The 27,706-nt window shown below is 38.8% G+C and overlaps 1 protein-coding gene across 1 annotated transcript in view; it reads left to right on the top strand.

The window, feature by feature from the left end:
• The window catches only part of LOC308522700 (nuclear body protein SP140-like protein), a 68,473-nt gene that overhangs the window by 1,170 nt on the left and 39,597 nt on the right, over positions 1 to 27,706 (top strand). Inside the window, exons 2-7 of the mRNA XM_081096232.1 lie at positions 14,845 to 15,007; positions 15,461 to 15,629; positions 18,541 to 18,624; positions 19,902 to 19,964; positions 23,078 to 23,227; positions 23,677 to 23,760. Coding sequence (XP_080952358.1) covers positions 14,845 to 15,007; positions 15,461 to 15,629; positions 18,541 to 18,624; positions 19,902 to 19,964; positions 23,078 to 23,227; positions 23,677 to 23,760 — 713 coding nt within the window. The remainder of the gene's footprint in view (positions 1 to 14,844; positions 15,008 to 15,460; positions 15,630 to 18,540; positions 18,625 to 19,901; positions 19,965 to 23,077; positions 23,228 to 23,676; positions 23,761 to 27,706) is intronic.

The raw sequence follows: 27,706 nt of genomic DNA on the forward strand, positions 1-27,706 counted from the left end.
CCTCCTGCACACTCCCCACTGGGAATGTGCCCGCAACCAAGGTACATGCCCTTGACCAGAATTGAACCCGGAACCCTTCAGTCAGCAGGCTGACATTCTATCCACTGAGCCAAACCGGTCAGGGCAATTCTCCATTCTTTTTAAAAGCTGCATACTACTCCATGGAATCAATATGCCCTAATTTTTTTTTTTAAAGAAGTTTTTTTTTAATTTTTTTAAATTCTTTATTGTTTGAAGTATTACATATACTATTACATATGTCTCCTTTTTCCCCCATTGACCTCTCCCTAGCCACCCCAAACCCCACACACACATGTCCTCAACCCCCTAGTGTCTGTGTCCATTGGTTATGCTCATATGCATACATACAAGTCCTTTAGTTGATCTCTTATGCCCCACTTCCCTCCCCTGCCTTCCCTCTGAAGTTTGACAGTCTGTTCAATGCTTCTCTGTCTCTGGATCTGTTTTTTGTTCATAGATTTATGTTGTTCATTATTTCCACATAGGAGTGAAATCATGTGGTATTTATCTTTCTCCAACTGGCTTATTTCGCTTAGCATAATGCTCTCCATGTCCATCCATGCTATTGTGAATGATAAGAATTCTTTCTTTTTTACAGAAGCTTAGTATTCCATTGTGTAGATGTACCACAGTTTTTTAATCCACTTATCTGCCGATGGGCACTTCGGCTGTTTCCAAATCTTAGCTATTGCAAATTGTGCTGCTAAGAACAAAGGGGTGCATATGTCCTTTCTGATTGGTGTTTCTTATTTCTTGAGATATATTCCTAAGAAGTGGGATTACTGGGTCAAATGGGAGTCCCATTTTTAATTTTTTGAGGAAACTCCATACTGTTTTCCACAGTAATATGCCATAATTTTTAAACCATTCTCTTCCATTGACAGATACTTAGTCATTTCAACAAGCTGTGATAACAACAATTATGTATTTCTCTTTTTTGCATGTATATACACTAGAGGCCCGATGCACAAAATTCGTGCAAGAGTAGGCCTTCCTTCCCCTGGCTGCTGGCACTGGCTTCCCTATGAAACCTGGGACCCAGGCTTCCCTCCAGCCGTGGCTTTGTCCAGAAGGACATCTGGAATGATATCGGGAATGATTCTCGTCTAATTAGCATATTACCCTTTTATTATTATAGATATCTGAATTTGTCTTGTGTCAGTAACCAAAAATATCAAATTGTTGAGGCAACGAATACTAATGCTTATTTACATATTCTGCCAAGCTGCCTTTCTAAGGAACTGAACCAATATATTCTGCTAGCAATAGCGAATGAGATGAATCATTTCCCAATACCCATTTTCACAGATTCATTCAGTTAATTTGCATTTTCTGATTACATGGGAGGTGGAGGTGTTTTGTGTCTATTGGTTATTTAAATTGCCTCCTAGGTGAGTTGCTGGCTTATTTATTGCCAGTGCTATTAGTTGAAGTGATTGTCTTTTCTTTGATAATAAAGGAGGGTTTGTTAAATATTCTGAAATTTATAAATTTACTTTCCTTTTCTTTAATTTTGTTTATGGTGACTTCTACTTGTAAAGCTTGAAATTTGAAGACTTATTATAATATTGATTTTATAAGATAAATATACTTTGGTTATTATGAATAAATAGAAGTGATGCTGAAAGTTACTGGTGAATTCCATGCACACCATCTTCAACCATAGTTCTCGTGTTCTTAAGGTAGCAGAGTCAACTCTACCTTTACTTCAGTGAAAGTTTCTTCTCTACTATCTTCAAAAATGTATTCTTATTTAATTTGGGGACAAAACTATTCTTCCATTGGTGCAACTTTAGCCTTCACAGCTTTATCTGTCCCTAATAAATCTTCTCTTTTTCTCTTTACTTTCCTTTGTCTCAAACCTTTCTTCTATAAGATTTATTTAATTTTTAGTCGTTTTTTTTTGGTTTCTTGTTATATCTAACTAGAAGCCTGGTGCACGACATTTGTGCACCTGGGGGAAGTGGGGGAGGAGGGGTACCTCAACCCAATCTGCGCCCTTTTGCAATCCAGACCCCTCAAGACTCCGTTGTCCTTTGGGCTGCCGCATTCACCAGCCATGAGCCTGGCTTGTAGCTGAGAGGCACTCCCCCTGTGGGAGTGGACTGACCACAGGGGGCAGCTCCTGCATTGAGCATCTGCCCCCTGGTGGTCAGTGCATGTCATAGCAACCAGTCATTCTGCCATTCAGTCGATTTGCATATTACCCTTTTATTATATAGGATATTTTTTTAAGTTGGTTGTGTTTTCTTGAGGGGGTGTCTTAATTTCCCTCAATAGCTCTGCAAACTCTACTTTATTATTATTTTTTAATGGTCACAGAATTAATTTTATTTTTTAACTTGATTTAAGCTTGACTTTAAACCACATGTTATTATATCAGCCCATCGGTGCACAGTTGCTTTATTTAGTTGTTTCTGTGATATTAAGTGCTTTGGGGATGTGTTCCTCACCCTCTGGGTTATTCCTCCAGATTGACCCTGTCTGCAGTTTGGTGCCTGTGTTGCTTCACTTTCTTTCTATTTATTTATTTATTTACTAGAAGCCCAGCACACAAAATCATGCGGCCCTGCCCACCCGTGCCAGTCTTTGGTCATTACGGCATTATGGCCACTGGGTTTTTATCTATATAGATTTATTTATTTATTGTTTGCGTGTCTGTTTTCCATCACCATTTATCCCCTCTATGTCCTTTTCACCTCCACCCATACCCCAATACCCCACTCCCCAACCACCACACTTGTATTGCTACACTCTCTTTGTCATGTGCCTGCCATGGTTTTACAGCCCATTTCAGTTGTGCTTGACTTAGGCAGCTCTCCCCTCTTCCCCTGTTCGCACTGTCCTCATCTGGGTTAACCATTCTTTTCCCCACTGCTCTTACCCAGGGGTCACATGAGCAGAGTCTGTTCTGTTCTCTCTTCTCTGCCATTGGCCCACAAGAGTCTCTCCTTATGCCTCACCGACTGTCATAGCTCCATATGAACTCTTGACACATGGTAGAGTACATCTCCCCATCTTCTTTCCTTCTTCAAAGTGTCATCACCCTTTGCATCTCCAAATCAGCATGTCGAAATCTAGTTCAGATTTTTTTTTAAGATCGTAATGATTCTATGGATTGATTAAAAGAGAATTGATATATTTATAATATTGTGTATTCTACCTCATTAATATGGCATATGTATACTATTAATTAAAAATATTTTCTGATAAAATTTATATTTTTTCCTTCTGTTAGATTTATTTGTAAATACTTGATATATTTAGGCTAGTAAATCTACATAATTTAAAATGAACTTTCTAGCTGTTTGTTATTAAGATATAAAAGTAAATTAAAATTTTGCCAAACTCTTTTTAATTCCAATGACTTTGGAGAAATATATACATATTAATTTACATAATATATTTATAATGACAGTTTTGTTTCTACAAATCTGATTCTTACTATTACACTTACTATTTCTTTTTCTTGCCTGTGTTGGCCAGGACTTCCATTATTATGGTGAATACAAGTAATAATAGTAATCATCTGTAGCTTAAGCCCAATCCCAAAGGGAAAGCTTTTTCTCATTGTACCATTATGGATAATGTTTGCTGTGGATTTTCTTTTTTAATAGGAAAACTTGGACAGATTAAAGAAGTTTTATAGTGGCATCTGATATTTTCAATGTGTGAGGTGTTTCTCGTCATGTTTTCTACTTTTTCTGCTATTCTCACTTACAAACATTTTTTTTTAAATAAATGATTGTTTTGGAATAATTTTATATTTACATTAAAGATGTGAAGTTACCACAGAACTTTCTGTATACTGCACACCTAGTTTCATTTCCTGTGATATTATCCTTTTACACTATTGGGTACAATTTTCAAAACTGAAAAGTCAACATGAGTACATCAGTGTTAACTAAACCACAGACTTTTTTGTCCATTTGTGTTTTTAATTGCAACTTTTTTTAATTTTTAAATTACAATTTATATTCAATATTACTGTGTATTAGTTTCAGGTGTACCATATAGTGGTTAGATAATCATATACTTTACAAAATGTTCCCACTGATATTTTCAGTATACAACTGTCACCAGACATAGTTATTATATTACTGGTGGCCCCATGCACCACAGATTAGTGCACATTGAAAGGAAATTAATTAGAAGAAATATTTTAATATCGCTATTCACCCTTTCTCTATAATAGAAGTGTCAGAGATGATAGAAAATTAGTAAAATGTATATGAAAATAATATATAAATTGATTAATAAATCAATAATAACAACATGAGGACAACCAAGATGGCGGCATAAGGTATATACCTGTACGTGCCGCCCCCCCACAACCACATTAAAACTACAACTAAAAGACAAAACGGCGATCATCCAGAACCATGGGAAAGCTGGCTGAGTGGAAGTTTTACAACTAGAAGGAAAGAAAAAAGTGCATTGAAGCTGAGTAGGAGGTGCAGAGGTGCCAAGAGCAGAGGGAAGTGGCCAAGATGCAGAGACAAAGAAACATGTCACAAATGAAAGAAATGGAGGAAAGCAGATAGCTGGATTTGGAGTTCAAAACCACAGTGATAAGGTTACTCAAGAATCTTCTACAAACCTCCGAGGAACTTAGTGAGACCTTCAAGGATCTTAATGAGAATGCCAAAAAAAATGGAAAAGGACCAGTCAGAAATCAAGCATACACTGACTAAAATAAAGAATAATATACAGAGATCCAACAGAAGACTAGATGATCCCAAGAACCAAGTCAAAGATTTGAAATACGAAGAAGCAAAAAACACCCATCTGGAAAAGCAAAAGGAAAAAAGAATCCAAAAATATGAAGATAGTGTAAGGAGCCTCTGGGACAACTTCAAACATACCAACATCCGAATTATCGGGGTGCCAGAAGAAGAGAGAGAGCAAGATATTGAAAGCTTATTAGAAGAAATAATGACAGAAAACTTCCCCTACCTGTTGAAAGAAATAGACTTACAAGTCCAGGAAGCAAAGAGAACCCCAAATAAGAGGAATCCAAAAAGGACCACACCAAGACACATCATAATTAAAATGCCAAGGGCGAAAGACAAAGAGAGAATCTTAAAAGCAGCAAGAGAAAAACAGTTACCTACAGGGGAGTACCCATACTAGTGTCAGCTGATTTCTCAACAGAAACCATGCAGGCCAGAAGGGAGTGGCAAGAAATATTCAAAGTGATGAATAGCAAAAACCTAAAACCAAGATTACTCTACCCAGCAAAGCTATCATGTAGAATTGAAGGTCAGATAAAGAGCTTCACAGACAAGAAAAAGCTAAAGGAGTTCATCATTACCAAACCAGGATTATATGAAATGCTAAAGGGTATTCTTTAAGAAGTAGAAGAAGAAAAAGGTAAAGATAAAAATTATGAACAACAAAGGAACAACAAATACATATCTATCAACAAGTGAATCTAAAAATTAAGTCAATAAAAAAAAATCTGATGAACAGAATAAATTGATGAATATAATAGAAGCAGGGGCATAGAAGGAAGTGGACTGACAATTCTCAGGGGGAAGGGGTTGTGAAGGGGGTGCAGGAAGAGATTGGACAAAACTCTTACACCTATGGATGAGGACAGTTGAGGGGGGTAAGGGCATGGGGTGGGGTGGGAACCAGGTGGAGGGGAGCTATGGGGTGAAAAAAGAGCAACATCTGTAATAATCTGAACAATAAAGATTTATTTTAAAAAATAAATATGAATTTGGAAAAAAAATAATAACATGATAACACAACAGACATAAAAATAAAAAACATGATATAAAAACAACATTGATAAAAACAAAGACTGATAAATTGATTAAATTTATTCTAATATCTCCCTGTATACCATATTAAGAGTAAAAACACCTTCAGAGTGCTTGACTAATTTTTCTTCTGATGAACTTTAAGATCTTTAACTTTAACATCACATGCTCTTCTAACTCGAGAGAAAGCAACATATAACTGGCCATGTCCGAAAACGGGTTCAGGTAGGAATATTCCTACTCTGTCTAGAGTTTGTCCTTGTGATTTATTAATAGTAATCGCAAATGATGGCATCATGGCAAACTGTCTTAGAATTAATTTAAATTGGAGGCCAGTGTCAGATGAGGACAGATATCACACATGCGCAAGTCAACATTTATTTTTAAATTGCCAGTGCGCGTCATATGTACTGGCCAGTCGGTCGGATGGTCAGATGGATGGACAATCAGTAACTTGGTCTTTTATATGGGGAGATATATAGATATATAGATATATAGATATATAGATATATAGATATATAGATATATAGATATATGGATATATAGATATATGGATATATATGGTTAATCTTTAGTTTTACTTTTCCACCTTACTCAAAAATTATATTTAAAAAATTGTATGGACTCCAATTTGCCAATGTTATCCTCCTGTGTCTTTCATAAGAATGTATACACACACACACACACACACACACACACACTTGGATTTTGTGTATCCTCATTACCAATTCTTCCCAAACACTCTACAGAACTATAAAACTCTTCTCAATAGGGTGAGACACATTAGATAATTGATCAGCTCTGTTTCTTTTCTTAGAGAAGCTCTCCAGGAACCCTTTATTCTCCTGCTCTAATTACTTCTGATTGCTTCAGGCCATCAGGGCTGACCTTCTGAAGCTTGATCTCTCTCAGGTTGCACCCTGTTTTGGGGGTTTTATGTATTCCCCTTTCTTGTTTTACTCCCTCATTTTGAGTTGCACATTATCCATAGCCTCCTGAATAATATCATAGAAGGTATGCATATATTTTAAGATCATTCGTGGATTTTTTTAAATGATTATTTTTGTCCTCACCCTTGTGTGAAAATTTGGTAATGAAAAAGGCCTATTCCAGAAATGAATTCAGTCCATTGTCTTGCAGTTTACTATTAGCAATGCTATCATTAGTATTTTACTACCATTAGTATTGCTAATGAGAGCTCTGCTGCCATTCTGATTCTGATTCTTTCTTTGTATGTCACTTACTTTGACTCTGAGACTTTCTGGTTCTTTAATCACTTGATTTCATGATAATTTGCTCTGGTGTTGGTTTTAATCATTGTTTTGGATACTTTAGAACTCTTTCAAATGGAAACTGATTTATTTCAATTCACATGATTTTACTTTGAATATTTCTTCAATAATTTCTTCCCTTCTGCCTCTCTCTTCCATCTTTTTGGAATTCCTGGTAGTTAGATAGTAAGTCTCCTAGATTAATCCTCTACAAGCTTTCTGTTTTTGATTTTGATTGGCAATCTTTGATAATTTTTTCTTTTGTCATATTTTTAATTTCTAACAGCTCTTTTTTATGTTTCTCCTTTTTTATACAATCGTGTGTGTGTGTGTGTGTGTGTGTGTGTGTGTGTGTGTGTGTGTTGATTTTAGAAAGAGAAAGGAAGGGAGAGAGAGAGAGAGAGAAACATTGATGAGAGAGAACCATCAATAGGCTGCCTCCTGCGCACCCGCTGCTGGAGACTGAGCCTGCAATCCAGACATGCAGCCTTACTGGGAATCAAATCAGTGATCTCTTGGTGCATGGGACGATGCTCAACCAACTGAGCCATGCTGGCCAGGGTTATACCATCCTCTTTTTTAATAAATCTAATCTTTTCTCTCTATTCCTGAGGATGATAATGTTTTTAATTCATCCGTTTCTTCCAAGGTTCTTTTAAGAGTTCATTTTTCCCCAGCTCCTGCCTCATTATTTGTTTGTTCTCAGCGATCCCTCCAGCATCCACTGGGTGTCCAGCCGCATTTAGAAATGAGACATGAACACCTGATTAGGGCTATGGTAATGAATGGATGCCTCTAGATGACTGGTGAGCTTCAATATGCCAGTTTTGCTTTTCACCTCCCCACCTGTCTTCTGAAGTAATGGTGCTTCTGATTCCTGAATCCTTTCACAATTCAGAAACCCAAATTGGCTTGCCTCTAGCTAGTTTCCCCGTATAAGTAATTACATGTTTTCGAAAGATTTATTGCGTTATTTGAACACAAAAATAATGCACATCAATGTATACATCTTCATGAATTTGGACATATCCATACATTTATGATACCATCACCACAAGCAAGGTACTAAATATGTTCATCATGTCCAAAAACGTTTTAATGCTTGTTAACTATAGGTACCGTTTTATAGTAGATCTCTAGAACATATTCATCTTTCATAACTGAATCTTTATACCCACTGGAAAACAATTTCCCATCTCCCTCTCTCCCACTCCTGGACACTGCTATTCTGTTATCTTTGTTTTGGATACCTCATGTAAGTGGAATCATGCAGTATTAATCCTTCTGTGACTGGTTTGTGTCACTTAGCATAATGTTCTCTAGTTTAGCCTGAATCTGTGAAACTTTTTGACATTGTTCTTGGCAATAATTTCTTGGATTTGACACCAAACAACAGGCAACAAATCATTAAGAATTTCAAAACTGTAAAAGCAGAGCATTAAAGCAATCACAGGGTCTTGTGTGACCACATAGAAACATGCGCTATACTGGCCCTGCTCTCACATTTAGGTCTACAATCTATTTTGAGTTGATTGTGGCATATGCTCTGAGGTAAAGGTATAAATTAATATTTTTACATGTAGATATCCAAATATCCTGTCACCATTTGTTGAAAGACTATCTTTTCCTCATTGAATTGTCTTGGCATTTTTTATTGAAATTCCATTGACTAATAACATAGTGTATTTCTTCACTCTCAATTCTGTACCAGTAATCCATAATTTTTTCTGCCAGTATTATTACTGTAGCTTTATAATAACTGTTGAAATCAGAATGTATAATTCCTCCAACTTGGTTCCTCAAAATTGTTTTGGCTATTCACATTTCCACATAAAATTTGGGATCAGCTTTGTAATTTGTGCAATAAGGCCTGCTAGGATTTTGATAACTGCATTGAACCTATAAATCAATTAGAGGAAATCACCATCTTAAATATGTTGAGTCTTCCAATCCATGAACATGGAGTGTTTCCATTTATTTAGATCTTTAATTTTTTTCTTAGCAATTTTTTGACATTATCAGCATATAATATTTGTGTTCCAGCCCTAGCTAGTTTGGCTCAGTGGATAGAGTATCAGCCCGCGGACCAACTGGTCCTGGGTTCAATTCCGAGTAAGGGCACATACCTTGGTTGCAGGCTCAAATCTCCAGCTCTGGTTGGGGTGCATGCCCTGCCCTGTTTGGGGTATGTGTGGAAGGCAACCATTCCATGTGTTTCTCTCACATTAATGTTTCTCTGTCTCCTCCCCATCCCCTTTCACTCTCTCTAAAAATGAATGGAAAACTATACTTGGACAAGGATTAACAACAACAATAAAGATTTGTGTTCCATTTGTTAAATTTATTCCTAAAAATTTTATTCTTTTTTTCTACCTTTATTTTTAATTAGAAAATCAACTTTTAAATTTCTAAATTTCCCAGCCAATTGTTTTACAGAAAGAATATTATCTCATAAGCTATATGGGTATTAAATATACTTATTCTAAAAGTCTTACTTTGGCCCTATTTTTTCTTTTTCCTCTGATGTTACCAAAAATGATAAAACAAGGAACTGAAGGGACTGGGGTGAAATTCTGACACTCTGAACTAAGCCAATGTTAACAGCCTGGGTGAAACATTGCATTGCTTTCCCAACATTTGCTCCACACTTCACACACAAATAAAAGACTTTTATTACTTTGATTTGTATAAAAATGGAATCATAACTTATTAATATGAAATTTATGTTTTCATTCATCAATAAAATTATGCCTTTCCATTCAAATACTAGAAGTAAATAATTATGTATCCAGCCATATGAATTTACCATAATTTACTCAACCATTTAGCTGAATGAACCATCAAACTGTTTTCAGGTTTCGTGGATCAGTGTTATGTTGTTATGGTTATATTTTGCTTCAACAAAAACTTTTGTACTTATGGGCATCTAACCAATAAATATTGATTATCGCCTTATGTGTATCAAGTACCCCCCCCCAAAAAAAAAAATCAAAGGACAAAACAGACACAATCCCTATGCTTACAGTTTATATATTTTTGAGAGAAGACAGACAATGAATATGACAATAAAAACTAAATAAAATATATAAATAATTGACTTAATATATTAAGGAGTAGTAAGGACATGGCAAAAATAGAGCTAGGTTATGGAATTGGGAGCATAGGAGTAGGTTGGAGTTTAATATTGTTAAAATGTCAGTTCTCATCAAATTTCTCTATGGTTTCAAAATGCAAAAGGCTATAAAAATCCAAAAAGCTTTTCTTATAAAAATTGACAAATTGATTTTTAAAGATATTGTGCCAGATGGGTACTGGAACTATCTGGGAGAACGCTTTCTGAAGTATATGATTGTCTAATCACTATGATGAACACCTGAAACCAATAAAAATAATATTTTTCAAAAGGACAGTGCCCTCAATAAACACTTGTTGGATAAAAAAAAAGGAATAAAAATAAATAAAAGATATGTGGAAAGCCAAAAGACTTAGAAAACCAAAAAAACCTTTCCTTAATTGACATCAAGACCTTCTATAACCTGTAGTAGTTTAGTCAATATGCTATTGGCATAAGGATAGACAAATAGATCAGTAGCACAGAAGAGAAAAATCCAGAAAGATACCCATGCTTATATGTAAATGGATTTTTGAATATTTTCATTAACTTAGGGTAGACAAAGATTTCTTATTACACTAAAGTTATTAACCACACAAAAAATAGATTTGGCTTCATCAAAAAGATTTCTCCTCATCAAAAGACTTAATTAAGAGAATGAAGGGCAAACTGGCAGAAAATATTTCCAATACATAAATCAAACATGGTGCCTCCGGGAACATGGTGGGCATGGTGCAAGGTCAGGGGTCCCCTCGCACTTCAATCTGGGGAAATGGCCGGCCCTGGGCACGTTGGTGTAAACCCAGTGCGGGGAGGTAGCCTAGGGGTGGGTTCTCGGATCTTTTCAGATCTGGATTTGGAGCCCAGGATCAGGCGGGGCTAGAGGACTGCCCAGCTTCTAGGTCTTGGACACATGGGCTCCCAGGAGCCATGCGGGCCTGAACGCCATCTGCTTTGCATCCTTAAGCTTTGGCCTCTAGCGCACCGCTCCCACCCCACGTATTTTTCTATCCTTTGGTAACAGCCGTCAGAGTGCAGCCATAAGATTTTATGACTTTTGAGTGCATCCCTTACTCATCTCTGCACTGTCCCTCAAGGTCCCCCAATGAAGCTGACAGAGGTAACTCCTTTCAGTAGAAGTTTGGTGGGGTTGCGGGAGTGGGGGGCAGTAAGGCATGTGATAGGGCTTCCCCCTCCTACTTAATTTCTGGCCCCAGCTCTTTGTTAGTTCATTGCTCTACTTACAAGGCCAAGAGATGGGGATAGATAACTCCTCAGGTTATTTTTACCTAATAATGCACATTCATAGGACCTTCCAATTACTTTGTACCTGTTTCCCTTCTTCACCCCTCCTCATAACCCCTCTTCATACCAAATTGTACAGTTTTGCCTGTGTGCAGTTATGAAGGTTTTAACAGGAAATTCCTCCCCGATTTTGTCAGCTGAGCCTCTAGGGACAAATATCCTTCGTGCTTTATTTCATCAACTAGAGGCCCAGCGCACAAAATTTGTGCATGGGGGAGAGGGGTTCCCTCAGCCCAGCCTGTACCCTCTCCAATCTGGGACCCCTTGGGGGATGTCCGACTGCCAGGCCTAAACCGGCAGTCGGACATCCCTCTCACAATCTTGGACTGCTGGATCCTAATCGCTCACCTGCCTGCCTGCCCTGTTGCCCTTATCTGCCCCCCTCTCCTGCTGGCCTGATCGCCTCTCACTGCCTTTGCGTGGCAGCCTGATAGATCCTAGCTGCCTCCCCTGCTAGCCTGGTCTCCATTAACTCTCCCTGCCCACCATCCTGGTCACTTCTTACTGCACCCTCCCCCCACTGGCCTGGTTGCTCCTAACTGCCCCCTCCCTGCTGGCCTGGTTGCCCCCAACTCCCCCCCCCCCCGCCCCGCTGGCCTAGTCACCCCTCATGGGCCCCCTGCCAGCCTGGTCACCCCATGCAGCCTGTTGTTCAGTCGTTTGGTCATTCCTCACTAAGCCCCCCTGCTGACTTGGTCATAGGCAGCCATCTTGTGAGGGTGTGAGGGTTAATTTGCATATCACCTCTTTATTATATAGGATTAAAGGGTGTCCCAAAATTCACGCAAAAAGTAATTTTGATAGAAAACACAGGTTTATTATTAAAATTGTAAATTTTTTATTGATTCATAAAGTATACAGTATAGAGTTATGTATGCAAAAGCATATCAGGTAAATGGCTTCCACAGTTTTGCTGGCACATACGCAATCTTTTGTTATTGCCTGAGCAGCCTCATTTTCGAAGAATGGTCCGATGATGCCTACAGCCCAAAATCCACACCAAACAGTGACAAGTTGTGGATGCATTTGTTTCTCAACAATCACTCGTGGATTTTCTGAACCTCAAATGCGACAATTTTGTCAATTAACCAAGCCATCAAGATGAAAACGAGCCTCATCAAATTCAGCCACATTTATGCAAAATGGTCATGGAAAATTTCAACAAAAGAGTGTGTATGTGCCAGCAGAGCTGTGGAGACCATTTACCCGATATGCCATTCCATACATAACCCTATACTGTATACTTTATAAATCAATAAAAAAATTACAATTTTTAATTATAAACCTGGGTTTTCTATCAAAATTACTTCTTGCATTAATTTTGGGACATGCTTTATTTGTGGGCCTGCTGCATGCTAAGGCCTGCATTTCATTCTGTAGGCCCAGATGAACCAAATAGACTTCCCATTAACTTGAGACTAGTGGGGAAAATTAGGATTTGTGAAAAGGGATGGAAGGGTATAGTGCCATAGGAAAGGAACAGAGGAAGTGCTCTTGAAATTGGTGGTGGGGGAAGAATTAAGTCTTTAGAAAGGATATAGGCTGGAACCAGATTTGGTATTTCCAAATGAAATTGATGGGAGAAGGCAGTTTGACAGCTCACTGGGCACATGGAGTGAACATGATTCACTTTGTCTGTATGTGTGTGTGGTGGTGGGCAGGGGTGGAGGTCTGAGGTAGGGGTTGTGCAGTTTAATTGCTAAAAGCAGGGTGTTTAGCATAAAAATTCTTTTTTAAAAAAAAAGTAAAAAAAAAAGAAAACCCCTTATTTCTGCAATATATAACAAACTCCTACACATTATTAAGGAGTAAAAGACAACACAATAATCTGAATAGGACAAAGACTTGAATGGACACTTTACATGAAGATATATAATAAATAAAGATACATGAATCGCCAATAAGCATATGGAAATATAATCAGTATAATTAGTCATTAAAAAATACAAATTAAAGCTATTTGAGATAGCACATCACACATTAAAATGACTAAAATTGGAAAGGTTATTTCTTATAGACTTTGAAAAACAGTTTGGCAGATACCGTAATGGTTAAACATACTGCTACACAATGACCTTACAATTTTAATTTTTTGCTGTTTCTCCAAGAGGAATGAAAACATCTCGCCACAAAAAGCAGAGCAGCTTTATTTGCACTAGTTCCAAACTGCAATCAATCCAAATGCTCATCAATAGGAAAATAAATAAGCAGATTGTGGTAAAAACATCCAATGGAGTATTCTCTACCAAAAAAAAAGGAACAAACTTCTAATTACCAAAAACATAGATAATGAACAAAAGAAGTTAGACACATAAGCATACATAATGTATTATTCTATGTACAAATCCAGTAACAGGCGACAGTAACATACTTTGATAAAAGGACAGCAATGTTTGCCTCTGAGAGCTGCCTGGTTTCAGGTGGTCAGTTTGTGGGTCAGGGATTCTCAACCTGTGGGTCGCGACCCCTTTGGGGGTCAAACGACCCTTTCACAGGGGTCGCCTAAGACCATCGGAAAACACATATATAATTACATATTATTTTTGTGATTAATCACTATGCTTTAATTATGTTCAATTTGTAACAATGAAATTAGGGGTCACCACAGCATGAGAAACTGTATTAAAGGGTCGCTCCATTAGGACGGTTGAGAACCACTGTTGTGGGTTGTGGGGTTGTTCCGCTCTTCATTTTTCAAATGACATGTTGGTTTTAAGCAGCATGTCTCCCATTCAATTTCTACTGCCTTAAGGATCCCACAGGGCACACAGTTGATTTCCTGACTGCTGGGAGTATCCTCCACCTACATTCCTTCATTATCAGTTTAGTAGTGTTTTCAATAAAAGAGAAGACAAATGCTTCTCTTCAACTCCCATCCTTAACCAGAAACACTTTCTTGCAGGAATTAGAAGCAATAATGTGACATTATTATTACCTGATGTGTATATGCCTACTGGGTACTTTTCTGGTTTGACAAAAATAGGAGTCTTCATAACATTTAGAAATACAAAATGTTGATTAAAATATTGTTATCATAGTAATAAAATGATCAACTAAGAGCCAGAATTACAGTCTCAGGATTACAATTACTTTCACTGGAAACAACAGCAATTTCTAACGTTTAGATGCATAAAAAAATTCACCGTATATAACAAAGCAGAGGTAGATTTATAACAACACAAAGCAGAAGTCCCAGAAGAAATGGTGATATTCTTGTGAAATGCTAAATTTATTCTATATCATTATCAAACCACGACTTTTTAGTTATGAACTAGTTTTATAACGCAGGGTGATATTTCTCTTAACCGCCTCCACAAGCATCTCAGAATCTTGATAACCATTTTCACATGGTATCCCTTCTCCCTAGGATGTCCACAGAAGACCAGGGCAGAGACAACAGGTTTATCTACGATATTAGATTCCAGCACTTCAAAAGAAATAAGGTGGAGATTTCAAGAGCAATAGATAAAGAATTCCCTTTCTTTGAGATTCTTCGTGACCGTGAACTCATCACCAATAAAATGTATGAAGTAAGTGAAGTTTATTATGTTACAATCACTTAGTAGCCGCACAAATATATAACAATTCTAAATTTTACATGAGAAAATACCTATGCGGGAAATTGTAACACATTTACAACAAAATCAATTTCTAGCTATGGCCTGACTGGTTCAATGGTTAGAGCGTTTCCCTGAGCTCTGTAGGGTCGCAGGTTTGATTCCTGATCAAGGGCCCATACCTGGGTTGCAGGTTCCCAGCCCCAGTCAGGACTCCTGCAGGCGGCAACCAGTAGATGTATCTCTCTCTCATCAATGATATTTTTCTTTCTCCTGCTCCCACTCCCTCCCTTCCTTCCACTCTCTCTGAAAAGCAATGGAAAAAAATATCCTCTGGTGAGGATTAGCAACAACAAAAATCACTTTCTAGGGCTCTTCTGTAACTTGGAAGTCCATATTTATATTTTCCCCATGTATTGTTTTTAGGATTGTCAAGAATCTTGTAGAAACCTGGTCCCTATACAGAGAGTGGTGTACAATGTGCTCGAAGAGCTGGAGAAGACATTTGACCTATCACTCCTGGAAGCATTATTCAGTGAGGACAACAAACAGGAATACCCTGCCTTAAATAACATTTATAAAGGATTTGAAAATGGTAATTAGTTTATTATCTACCTCTTGCTGTACAGGAATAACTTTTTTTGACAAGTATATATTTAGCTCCTACTATGTACCACTCACAGTGCTGGGCAGTAGGGATATAGCAGTTAAGAAAACAGACATATCATGAGCCTCTCAAAGTTTTTGATGAAATGGCTACAATATAAACACCCACCTGCAGGTCTGCTTAACTAGGCATTTAGGGTCACAGGACAACCAGAGCCATGGTGGCATGAGACCTACTTAGAAAGACAAATGACAACAAACACAGCATCCCAACAGAGCAGCATCAGTTGCTGCTCTTCTGTGGAACCCCTTGCAGCTGTCCACACAGCAGTCCACCAAGGTGACTACCACCCACCACTAGTGACAGCTTAGTTGTGGGATCCACTGTGATTTGACCATCCCATGCCCATGGGAGTCAACGTCTCATGTAACAATTCTGTAGTTGTAACTTTCAGGGACCCCACAAAGAAGAGCTGAGTTATAAGAGTCACTACATTGAAGAAAGATCATACATGGCTTATAGTTCACATATAGTCCTTCCTAGTATACATACAATTTATCTACCTACAGTCACAGGTCATTTTTTACCATAAGCTCAGTGTTGACCTAGTGACACAGAAGAGAGGCCACCTTCATCAGGTGTCCAGAGTAATAAGCAAGAAATTTAACCCAAAGTCAAATTTGCTCTTAAAGAACAAGAAATGGTTTTATTAACTTTCTTCACAAGGGGTGAAACACACATTAGTCATAGAATCACAAAACCTATTGCTCTCCCAGGGATGACTTTTGATGCTATATAACACTATAGGTATGATTCTCAAGAAGGTATGATTTTCTAAGAAGACATAATTTATACTTTATAATGGTACTCAGTTAAGAGAATGCTCTACTGTATCTAGATAGATAGATAGATAGATAGATAGATAGATAGATAGATAGATAGATGATAGATATAGATAGATAGATGATAGATAGATAGATAGATAGATAGATAGATAGATAGATGATAGATAGATAGATAGATAGATAGATAGATAGATAGATAGATGATAGATAGATAGATAGATAGATAGATAGATAGATAGATAATTTACTTGCCTAAGTGAACTTTTTATTCCAATGGAAGCTCAATGGAGTTCTCCAGATAAGAGATAGAGACATTACAAGAAAAATGGTCATATGTCCTAAGAGAGTGGATGCTATGGGATCAGACATGAGTGTGAAAAGGACTACTATGTCTTCAAAACAAGGACAAATTTGATTTGGCTCAATCAGAGATGAGAAGCATACTGTGGGAGCTAATTCAAGAGAGATAAGTTTGAAGATGATTTTACAAAGTTTAGTATATAAAGCTAAGCAATTTGAAGTTTATAAGTAGGCAATAAGGAGATACTAAGAGGTATGTAAACAAGGAAATAGTTTAAAGTAGGCATGAAGCATGTGGCTTATTGAATTGTATCCATAGCAGTCTTATGTAATGAAGAACAAAGTTGCTTTTACAGCAAGTCATTTAGTCAGAAAAAGGGATAAAGGAAGTCAAATACCTAGTCACAAATTTCAAGTCAATATATTTGTAACAAGAATGTCCCAAGACATGGATAAGACAGGAATGGCAGTTACCTTTACTACCTACATCTTAGGGTCTCTGATCCTCTCCATGGAGTTCGGGAACTTCCCTCCCCAGGGCCTCGTACCCAAATCACATGCCTCGGTTTCTAGGGCTCCCCATTCTGGGGTGACCCACATGTATACCCACAGCTGCCCACCGACCTCTGAGGAAGGCTGCAGCTTCCACCTCCCATATTCTGCTGCCCATGTAGCTACAGGTCAACAATGCAAAATTCAAGAAACTAAAGGTTGTGGTTTGAAGTGTGTCACTCTCCTGCTGCCTGGACGCCACTTTCATCCATTCATAGATCCACTCAAACCCTCAGCAGAACACCTGACCATAGGTTACTTTTACCATTTCTGGCTTTAAGCCCTATCTTCTACCTGATTTTTCCTGGATTTATAGCCATGTCCTGGAATGACAAAGCATCTGTGGTTCCCACAGTCTTGTTCATCTATCAAGCAATGGCATGGTCCCAATAGGAGCTCCCATTATCAGCCTAGGGTAGCCTTCATGTCCTTCCACAGTGCCTCATCCTCCCTGGTCTCCCCATAGACATTCACACCCAGACTTCTTGGTTTATGTACTTCCTCCTTACATTTATTGTGTCATCTACATGCAGGGGCCCTAGGTTAATGCTCTAGTCCCTCCTCACTGCAGCCTCCTCTGCCCCTGGTTCAGGAATCTGGAGGCATCCTCCAGTGCTAAAATATTCATTCCCTGCTTGCAGGTTCAGTGTCCTTTCCTTATTTCCGAAATCAATCCCCCAGGAGGTCTGTCTAATTCCACCAGTGTCCTCTGGTCTATCTCTTTGGGAAAAACTCCTCCTCCCTGACCCAATTAAGTCCAACCCTACTCTTCTCCAGGCCCATCTTTAAAGCTTTTGGGCTTTATCTTCATCACAAGGATATCTCTATAATCTTAGTCCTTCTACTGAGAAACCCATCTATTTCTTCATTATACTTGGGACAGTTCAGAAAACACACTTAACTTCCAGTATTTATTTTGATATTTTCTTTCCCAACCGTATGATTTTTTTTTACTACTATGTTTTCACAATTCCTTTATACTGACATTTGAGTGGCTACTTTCTGTGTGCAAAATATAAATAGTTGCTTGTTGGGGGTTCTTTTTCCTGTCCCACCAATGATGGAGAACTTTACCATGCGGATGGGGGCCCAATGAGCTCTGAGTGACCCAAGGGTTAGAAATTCTTAAACATGTAAATTTGAGATGATGACCCTGGTCTCTGATGGAAATCTCTAAGTGTCTTTTCTCTCCATCTTCTCAGAAATCCGTGAGAGCATTTGTTTCCAAGAAAATGATGGAGAAGAGAGTGCGGAGAACCCTAACACCCAACTAAGTCTTGAACAAGGTGATTGCAAACATAAAAGCTGATTCTCATCTAAAGTAGAAAGGACAATGGGAGATGGGCCCTTAGTCCTAATGAAATTTGGGAATCAGAGAAGAACTGTTGAGGAGCATGGAGAAGGCAGAGAGCACTGTTTTCATGATCATCTTACCAGAGACTGATCCAGGGGAAGGAGCGATGACAAGATACCCTTGGCTCAATAAACAAGACAAAGGAACAGGAACCCAATCTGTCAGGAAACCAGTTTATAGACAATGCTAACCTGGAAGTAATTGTGATTTAGAGAGATCCTGTAGGAGAAGATCAGTGTGCAGCTATATAGGGTTAGGAACTATGGACCCCAGGTCAACATCACAGAGGAGATCCTTGATAATGAGAGAAGAAGGGACTGATTCAAATGTGGGGGATTCTGTTCAAGAGCAGGAATATTCAAGGAGATGGGCAGTAATAGAAAGAATAGAGGAAATGTGCATATTTTGAGAGAAGAAGAAGGAGGGGAAATGAAAGACAGAAGAAAGGGGTAAAGGACACAATAAAACAACCATATTGCTAAGAGCTCACTTATTGAATATTTATTCTAACAGCTGTGGACTTGGTGCTCCGAGCTGCCATTAGAAGTTAATATTATGTATGTACTCTTTCTACAATTAGGATACTAAAATCTGTGTGTAGTTGGCAGGTTGTATGTGTAGTTGGACTGGGGTCAAATGAGCAAGATGAACCCTGGCATTCTTAACCCTGCACACACCCAGATAATATCATGGAAAATCCAGAAGCATGAAACAAAAATAGGGAAATATATACAGAGAGAAACACAGAAAGAAGAATACTAGGAGTTGGGAGGTGTACAGGAGAATCAGACACTGAACCTCATGAAAAGGCCAACAAGACAGAGAAACAGACATGGGGAGGGAGGGTATGGTGCAAAGGGGAGTGCAATGAGGCACCAGCACTTTGTAGGAACTACAGCAAGGCCACCAGTCAGGGGCAGCTGTGGGAACAAAAACAGGTTCACTATGGCCATGGGTGACATGAAAAGCCATTGCCAGTCACCTAAGGTGCTCATGGAAAATACTTAGTGAGATGGGCTGGCCAAGGCGCTGTCAGTCCAAAGGGGGACTTGGGTCTGACTATAAGAGTGAGGTGGAATCCTCCAGGTCCAGATGGGCTCTGTATTGATACCTGGGGGGAGGACATCCTCAAGTCCTACTTTATAAAGATTAAAGGGGAATTAGGGGAGAATGACATTTCTGAAATAAACTTCTCATTTTTCACCCCAGACACTGGTGAAAACTCATATGAAAGCCTGACCTGGATCTGCTCACATCCCGCGAATTACAATGGTCTGTTCCTGTTGATTTCTGTCACCCTTTGCAGTTCTGGTCCCATCCGGCAGGTTCTATGGTGGGAGGGCTGCTTCTTTTTAGTAATGATCACCCAAAATTGTCCATCTTGGATTCTGCAATTTCTCCAAGGATTTAGATAACAGAGTCTACATTTTCCTGGTTGCCTGGGGGGGTCACTCCTTCCTTATTCCTTAAATGCACTTGCTGCCAGCTTCTGACAACCTGGGCCTGGACCTATTGCCCATGTACCTGGCTTCACAGTGTTCTGCCTCTGTCTTTCTTGAATCTGGCTGCAGCCTTGCTTTGATATCACATCCAGCTGTGGCCAGCACTGTAGCAAAGGTGGTGAGGTAGGGGTAATAAGTGTGTTCCTCCTGGGCCAGGGTCTCTTACCTGTTGGGTCCCTCACCATGGACGCCATGTGCCTCCCGAGCAAACCCTCTCCCATCATCTCTGGAGCAGCAGGCCTGGAGCTGCCCTCCAAACACCTGACCAGCCTCCAAAAAAATGCTTTGGTAATTTAGCAACCAATAGCCACTGTTTACAACTCTTGACCTTCCCTTAATCTATAACACTCTTAGTAATGGTATTAAATTATTTAAAATATTATATATTTAAGATATTAATCAAAAAGAGTTAATTTTCTAATCAGTCACAATATCTCTTATAGTGATATAGGCAATATTTTATTTAATCTTCTCAAACACTTAAAATGATAGTATATCACCCTGGCCAGTGTGATTCAGTTGGTTGGAACATCATCCCGTACATGGAAAGGTCAAGGGTTCAATTCCCTGGCAGGGCACATACCTAGGTTGCCGGTTCAGTTCCCAATTGGGGCACATACAGGAGGCAAGCAATTTCTTTCCCAATATCTCTCTCTCTCTCTCTCTCTCTCTCTCTCTCTCTCTCTCTCTCTCTCTCCCCCCCCCCCTTTTTTCTCAAAAATCAATGAACATGTCCTCAGGTGAGGATTAAAAAAATACAATGATGGTGTTTCAACCACATGTTTCAGAGAACAAAGAATGAACGGAGACTTTGGCTATTTATGCAAGTTCAGCCACTGAGACTAGGGATAGACCTCGCGTTAGGGCGGTGTCAGAACAGGAAGTCTGCTGACCCATGGCTGGCTTTATTTTATTTTATTTTATTTTATTTTATTTTTTATTTTTTATTTATTTTTTTAATTGTTTTATTTCTTAAAATATTATAAAGAGTATTACATATGTCTCCTTTTTTTCGTGCCCTTGACAATCCCCTGGCTTCCCCTCCCATGGCTGGCTTTAAATTCTGCCCTGTGGCCTTGGGAATTGGATTTCCCTCTTTGTCCCTTAGTTTCACCATCTATAAAATGGAGATGATAACAGTACCTACTTCACAGGGTGATGGATTTTAAACAAGTTATGTGATGTAAAGTATTCACAATCATGCTTGGTACCTCATCAGTGCTCCATGCATGTGTTAATATCACTATGTTTAATGATCATTATTATTTGTATCTAGTGCCAGAGTCTAAGTTTTAACTACTAAAGTAAAATGGGATATTTGGAAAAGCAGTGATAACAGAAATACCAACCTCAGGCCCCAGAAAATAAATTGAGGGCCTCAGATTCTGTACCCTAGAGCACACTAGTCTATAAGAAGTATCATGTGTTTGTTGTATGACTCTCCTTTGGAAATGAGTGACAGGGAAGAGATTCAGGAAAATTCACTATGGCAGGCATTGCAATGTAGTTGCCAGTAGGATGTGTTATTTAAGAAAGGATATTCAAATTAGCAATACATTTTTATAAAAGAAAAACTTCTCAGAGTTATTTTTGAAAGCACAGTTATACTTTTAGCAAATCATATTTACTCAAAAAGTTTAATTTAAAAATATGCTTTAAAGTATATGAATCCATGTTATCCATGTAGCCACCGGTCCTGCTGGTGGGAATAGGAAGGGTGAAAGGAAAGTATTGTGAGGAGTAATGAGCAGGGAAGGGATTCTGTGTGTGTCTGCATGTGCGCATATGTGAGTGAGTGTGTGTGTGTGTGTGTGTGTGTGTGTGCCCGTGTGTGTGTAGGATGTGGGGGAGGATGCAATGACATTATGACTCCCAATGTGGTCTAAGAGCAAATCTGCTTGGAAATAAAATCCCAGAGCATCTTAATGATTGGGAACAATGTATACTAGTATAAAGAGAGGAATTTCAAAGATACATTTTAATTTTTTTAATTTTTAAATAAAAATAACGACAGGAATTTCAACCTACAACCCAAATGATGCACAATAAGCAGGGATGGTTGACTGTGATATGCACAGACAAGGGAAGGGCTGTGTGTCATGCTTACCACCCCAGGAGGAGCCCCTAAGGAACTGTAGATGTGGCATTACAATGCACCAGGTTTCACATTCTGTATTAAAATTAGGGGAATTATGATTAAATCATACTTTACATAAATTACTTTGCTTAGAAAAGAGCACTAAATGAAAAAATCCAAACTGCACTGAAAAAAATATTTACCAAATCATACAACTATTGAGGTTGGTAGGAACAGAGTGGGATGGGTCAATGGAATCAATAATGAACCAAGGAGGCTCACCATAGGGAAGAGGGTGCACTGGTCCTGGGTGGTTTACTCAGGGATTCATTCCTTATGGGTTTCTGCTCTGCTCTGCCCTCTATCTCTGGCCACAGACCCCTGCAGCCTTGCTTGCTAGGTCTCTTGCTACATCTTCCTGCTGGATTCCTAAACTGGGAGACACCAGCAAGGGAGTGGAGAGTGGAAGCAAGGGAGAAGCATGGTATTTCCCTATCACTGTCTTGGGCAGCAATTCTCTCAATAGCTGCATCTCCCATGACTCTACCTCCCACCAAGCAGGCCAGCCATGGTCCAGCTTCTGCCTATTCGGTGACTTGACACATGAGCTCACCCTTGGACCCTCCCATAGCTTCCTGTTGACTATTCTTCAATTTGGAATTGTCAGCTCTTCCACCAGGTGTATAACTAACCCCCTGGATTAAATTCCCTCTGCTCCAAAGGCTTAGAGAGCTTTATATTTTCCTGTTGGACCCTGATTGATGCTCAAAGCAAATAAAATATCTATTAATCAAAACGTGGTTTAGGTACATCCCCACCTGAAAATGGACTGTCAGAGCACCATCGTGAAAGAGGACAGATAAATGTGAATAAAACAGTTACAACCAGTAACAATAATGATGCACTAGAAAGCCAACAAGTGAATGAACAAGGTGCCCAAGAGACTGAGTCAGCAGGTAAGCCTGAATGCCTGGGTTGGATGAATGCGGAGAGGCTAAGGGGCATTTGCTGGTGGCAGAGAATGAAGTAAGGTAAGACTCAAGGAAACATGCACTAACAAAAAGGGGGCAATCACACAGACACACAGAGTGCAGAAATGGATCCTGATATATTGATAGGAGAGACCTGGAGAAAAAGAGAAATACTAAGATAAGAGACAAAGGGAGAAGAGCTGCAGAGCCTCACTGGGGAAGATAGACAGAAACAAAAGTCAAAATAAGTCAGGGAGAGATTTACCGTGGAATCAACGAAACACAAACACTTTCACTGAGTGAAAGTGGCAATATATGCAGTCAGGCTCTAAGTAGGAACAAAGGAAGAAAAGAGAAGCCAGTAAGGTGCAACAAAATGGTAATAGGCAGAGTAAGGCTCAGTGGGACCTCAGCTGTTGTCTTTTTTATTTCAGAGTCCTACGAACAAGTACCCATCCAAGGAAATAATGGAAATGCAAGACTAGAGATGCCCAGCCCATTGCCCTCTGATGAAGAAAGTAATTATTACCTACCTTACCAGTGATCTAAGTATATCTTTGTTCTTCTATGAAAGCAAAAGCATTCCTTTGTTTTCCCATAGTAGCCATCTCCCCCAACCCCCTAAACACCACTCAAGACACACAGCAATGTGCACAGCCTCTAGCTGTTTTTAACAGGTGGGAAAGGCCAGGTAGAAAGAGAATTCGGCTCTTTGATAAAGGGTCATCAATGGAGGAAAATGCAAAGAGAGAAACTATGGAGAAGGTGAACTGGGAACACCAAACAACAATGTATAAAAGTGAGATAGAGTTCACATAAATTGACATGGAATCCAACCAGTGCCGTGGTGGGGAGTTGGTGAAAAGAAATAAGCTGCACTTCACTTTTAGAATTTATAACAGAAACGTGGAAGTCATGGGTAATGCTGCTGGTTAGATCTTCAACTAAGGAATCCCAGGTGAAGGACCTTTAGAATGAAGTGGCAGGTGGAGAGATTTTATGCAGTGCACAAAATCACAGGGGACAACTTTGGTGATGATTTGCATGCTTGAGAAGAGGAAAATATATGGAAAGACAAAATTTATACAGAAGAGGCACACACAGGTCCCATTACCAATTAAAAAACAGGGATAGAATGGAAGAAAGCTGGAACCAAACAGAGAATGTAGGAAATAAAAAAATCAGCTGGGGATAGCAGAGATAGGTGAGGCAAGGGAAATCTGAGGTGACAGACAAGGAGGATCTCACTCAGTACCTTCTTGTGTCCTGAGCACCTCATTTGCATCACCCTAGACCCTGCTGAACCCTGAGGGAAAGACATAAAAATGTGGAGGAAAAGCATATGAAGAAAGAAAGACACGGAAGGAAATGAATGCCAGTACATAGAAGAACTGGGGAGAACACAAAAGGAACTATGAGTAAAGAACAATGAATAAAAAACTAGTAGAGAGATGGCCAAATAAAGAGAGAGAGCAGACAAATCCAGATATTGTTTTATTTGAGAGATAGTCACAGGTAAAAAGACACAGGGGCTGTTCATAATACCATTGAGAAGTTAAGGCGTCCACAATGATCAAAAAGGGCCCTGGAACATTCTCAGATAAAATAGGCCTCCTATTGCTTCTTGGCCTTTTGACTAAGATCAGGTGTAGTATCTATTTTTATCAGTTTATTATCTAATACATTCTCTCTCTGAGGACAGTGTTTTGTGGAGTTGTATGGTGTCACCCCAATGAATTCAATTAAAAAGATAATTTTTTTTAAATGACCTCTTTCCAGATATCTAATTATTTCCATGACTTCAGTCACCATTTATGATCTATTGATTTCCAAACACACATCTCCAGCCCAGACCTGTCACCTATGCTCATTTGATCAAGTGCCTGAAGCTCTTGATGGGAAGATATAATGAACATCTCTACTGGAGGCTATATCAGTTATCTACTGCTAAGTGATGAACAGTTTCAAATTTAGTGGATTAAAACAACCATGATTTTATTTGCCACTTCTGTCAATTCCAACTTCTAAAGATCTCCTCCAAACTTTCTATTTTTTCCATACCCAGCACACTACTCTAATCCAGACCCCTTCACTTCTCACTTCAGTATAGGAACAGTCTCCTGCTGGGCTCCTTTTTCCTATCTTGCCCCTCTCAGATCCATTCTTCACTCTTCAGCTCAATGGACCTTTCAAAAATTCAAACAAGGTCTTATGGCTCTACTGTTTAAAACCCAATACCATCTTGTGGACCTCAGTATTAGGTCAATAGTGCATGCTGTGGGTATTAAAGGACGCCTACCACAGCTTCATATTTCCCCTTCCTTCATGCCACCTTCCCATTGAAAAAAACTCCTTTTAGTTAACTTGAATTTGCCAAGCTCTCACAACTAAATCTCTGCCTTTACACATGCTTTTGGAAAACAGTTTGGTATAATCTTTTAATGGTTTTATTTTTAATGGATAATTTATATTATAGAATACTGTACAGCAGTGAAAATATATATGCAAAATAAATACAAATGACTTTAGCACACATAATGTTGAAAAATAAGTCAAATCCCCACAACTAAATGGCAGAGAGGCAGAGACATAGAGAAGACATGGTTCCATTTATACAAATTTATATAAAATATAGAACTGACGAACTTAATTATCTGTGATATTGAAAGTCAAAGTGATGGTTAACTTTTTTTAAAATTCTTTATTTGTTAAGGTATTACAAATGTGTCCTTATCTCCCCCATTACACCCCCCACTCATGTTCTCATCCCCCTGTTGTCCATATCCATTGGTTTGGCTTATATGCATACATACAAGTCCTTTGGTTGATCTCTTCCCCTTACCCCCTCCCTCCCCTACTTTCCCTCTGCGGAGTGATAGTCTGATCACTGTTTCTCTGTCTTTGGATCTGTCCCTGTTTATCAGTCTATGTTGTTCTCTATAATCCACAAATGAGTGAGATCCTCTGGTATTTAGCTTTCTCTGACTGTCTTATTTCACTTAGCATAATGCTCTCCAGTTCCATCCATGCTGTTGCAAAAGGCAAGATTTCCTTCTTTTGTACCGCAGCATAGTATTCCATCGTGTAGATGTACCACAGTTTTCTAATCCACTCATCTGCTGATGGGCACTTAGGCTGTTTCCAAATCTTAGCTATGGTGAATTGTGCTGCTATGAACATAGGGATGCATATATCATTTCTGATTGGTGTTTCTGGTTTCTTGGGATATATTGCTAGCAGTGGGATCACTGGGTCAAATGGGAGTTCCATTTTTAGTTTTTTGAGGAAACTCCATACTGTCTTGCACAGTGGCTGCACCAGTCTGCATTCCCACCAGCAGTGCAGAAGGGTTCCTTTTTTCCCACATCCTCTCCGCACTTGTTGTTTGTTGAGTTGTTGATGATAGCCAGTCTGACAGGTGTGAGATGATACTGCATGTTGTTTTGATTTGCATCTCTCGTATAATTAGTGACTTTGACCATGTTTTCATATGTCTTTCGGTCTTCTGCATGCCCTCTTTCAAAAAGTGTCTAGGTCCGTTGCCCATTTTTTGGTTGGATTGTTTATCTTCCTATTGTTAATTTGTATGAGTTCCCTGTAAATGTTGGAGATTAAACCCTTATCGGTGATATCATTGGCAAATATGTTCTCCCATGTAGTGGGTCTTCTTGTTGTTTTGTTGATGGTTTCCTTTACTGTGCAAAAGCTTTTTATTTTGATGTAGTCCCATTTGTTTATTTTCTCTTTAGTTTCCATTGCCCTAGGAGCAATATCAGAGAAGAAATTCCTTCGGCATATGTTAATATTTTTATGGTTTCCTGTCTTACGTTTAAGTCTTTTATCCATTTTGAGTTTATTTTTGTGTATGGTGTGAGTTGGTGGTCTAGGTTCATCTTTTCGCATGTATCTGTCCAATTTCCCCAACACCATTTATTGAAGAGACTGTCTTGACTCCATTGTATGCTCTTGCCTCCTTTGTTGAATATTAATTGGGCATAGTGGTTTGGGTAGATTTCGGGGCTCTCTATTCTATTCCATTGATCTATATGTCTGTTCTTGTGCCAGTACCAAGCTGTTTTAAGAACAGTGGCTTTGTAATACAACTTGATATCTGGTATTGAAATCCCACCAACTTTGTTCTTCTTTCTCAGGATTGCTGCAGCTATTCGAGGTCTTTTTTCATTCCAGATGAATTTTTGGAACGTTCGTTCTAAATCTGTGAAATATGCCATTGGTAATTTAATGGGGATTGCATTGAATCTATAGATTGTTTTGGGTAGTATGGACATTTTGATGATGTTGTTTAAACCAATCCATGAACACGGTATGTTCTTCCATCTCTTTATGTCTTCCTCTATCTCTTTTTCAGTGCCTTGTAGTTTTTCATGTATAAGTCTTTTATCTCCTTAGTTGAGTTTATTCCTAGGTATCTTAATTTTTTTGGTGTGATGGAAAATGGGATTG

Source organism: Myotis nattereri, assembly GCF_964212035.1.
Source record: "Myotis nattereri genome assembly, chromosome: 7".
Lineage (NCBI taxonomy): Eukaryota > Metazoa > Chordata > Mammalia > Chiroptera > Vespertilionidae > Myotis > Myotis nattereri.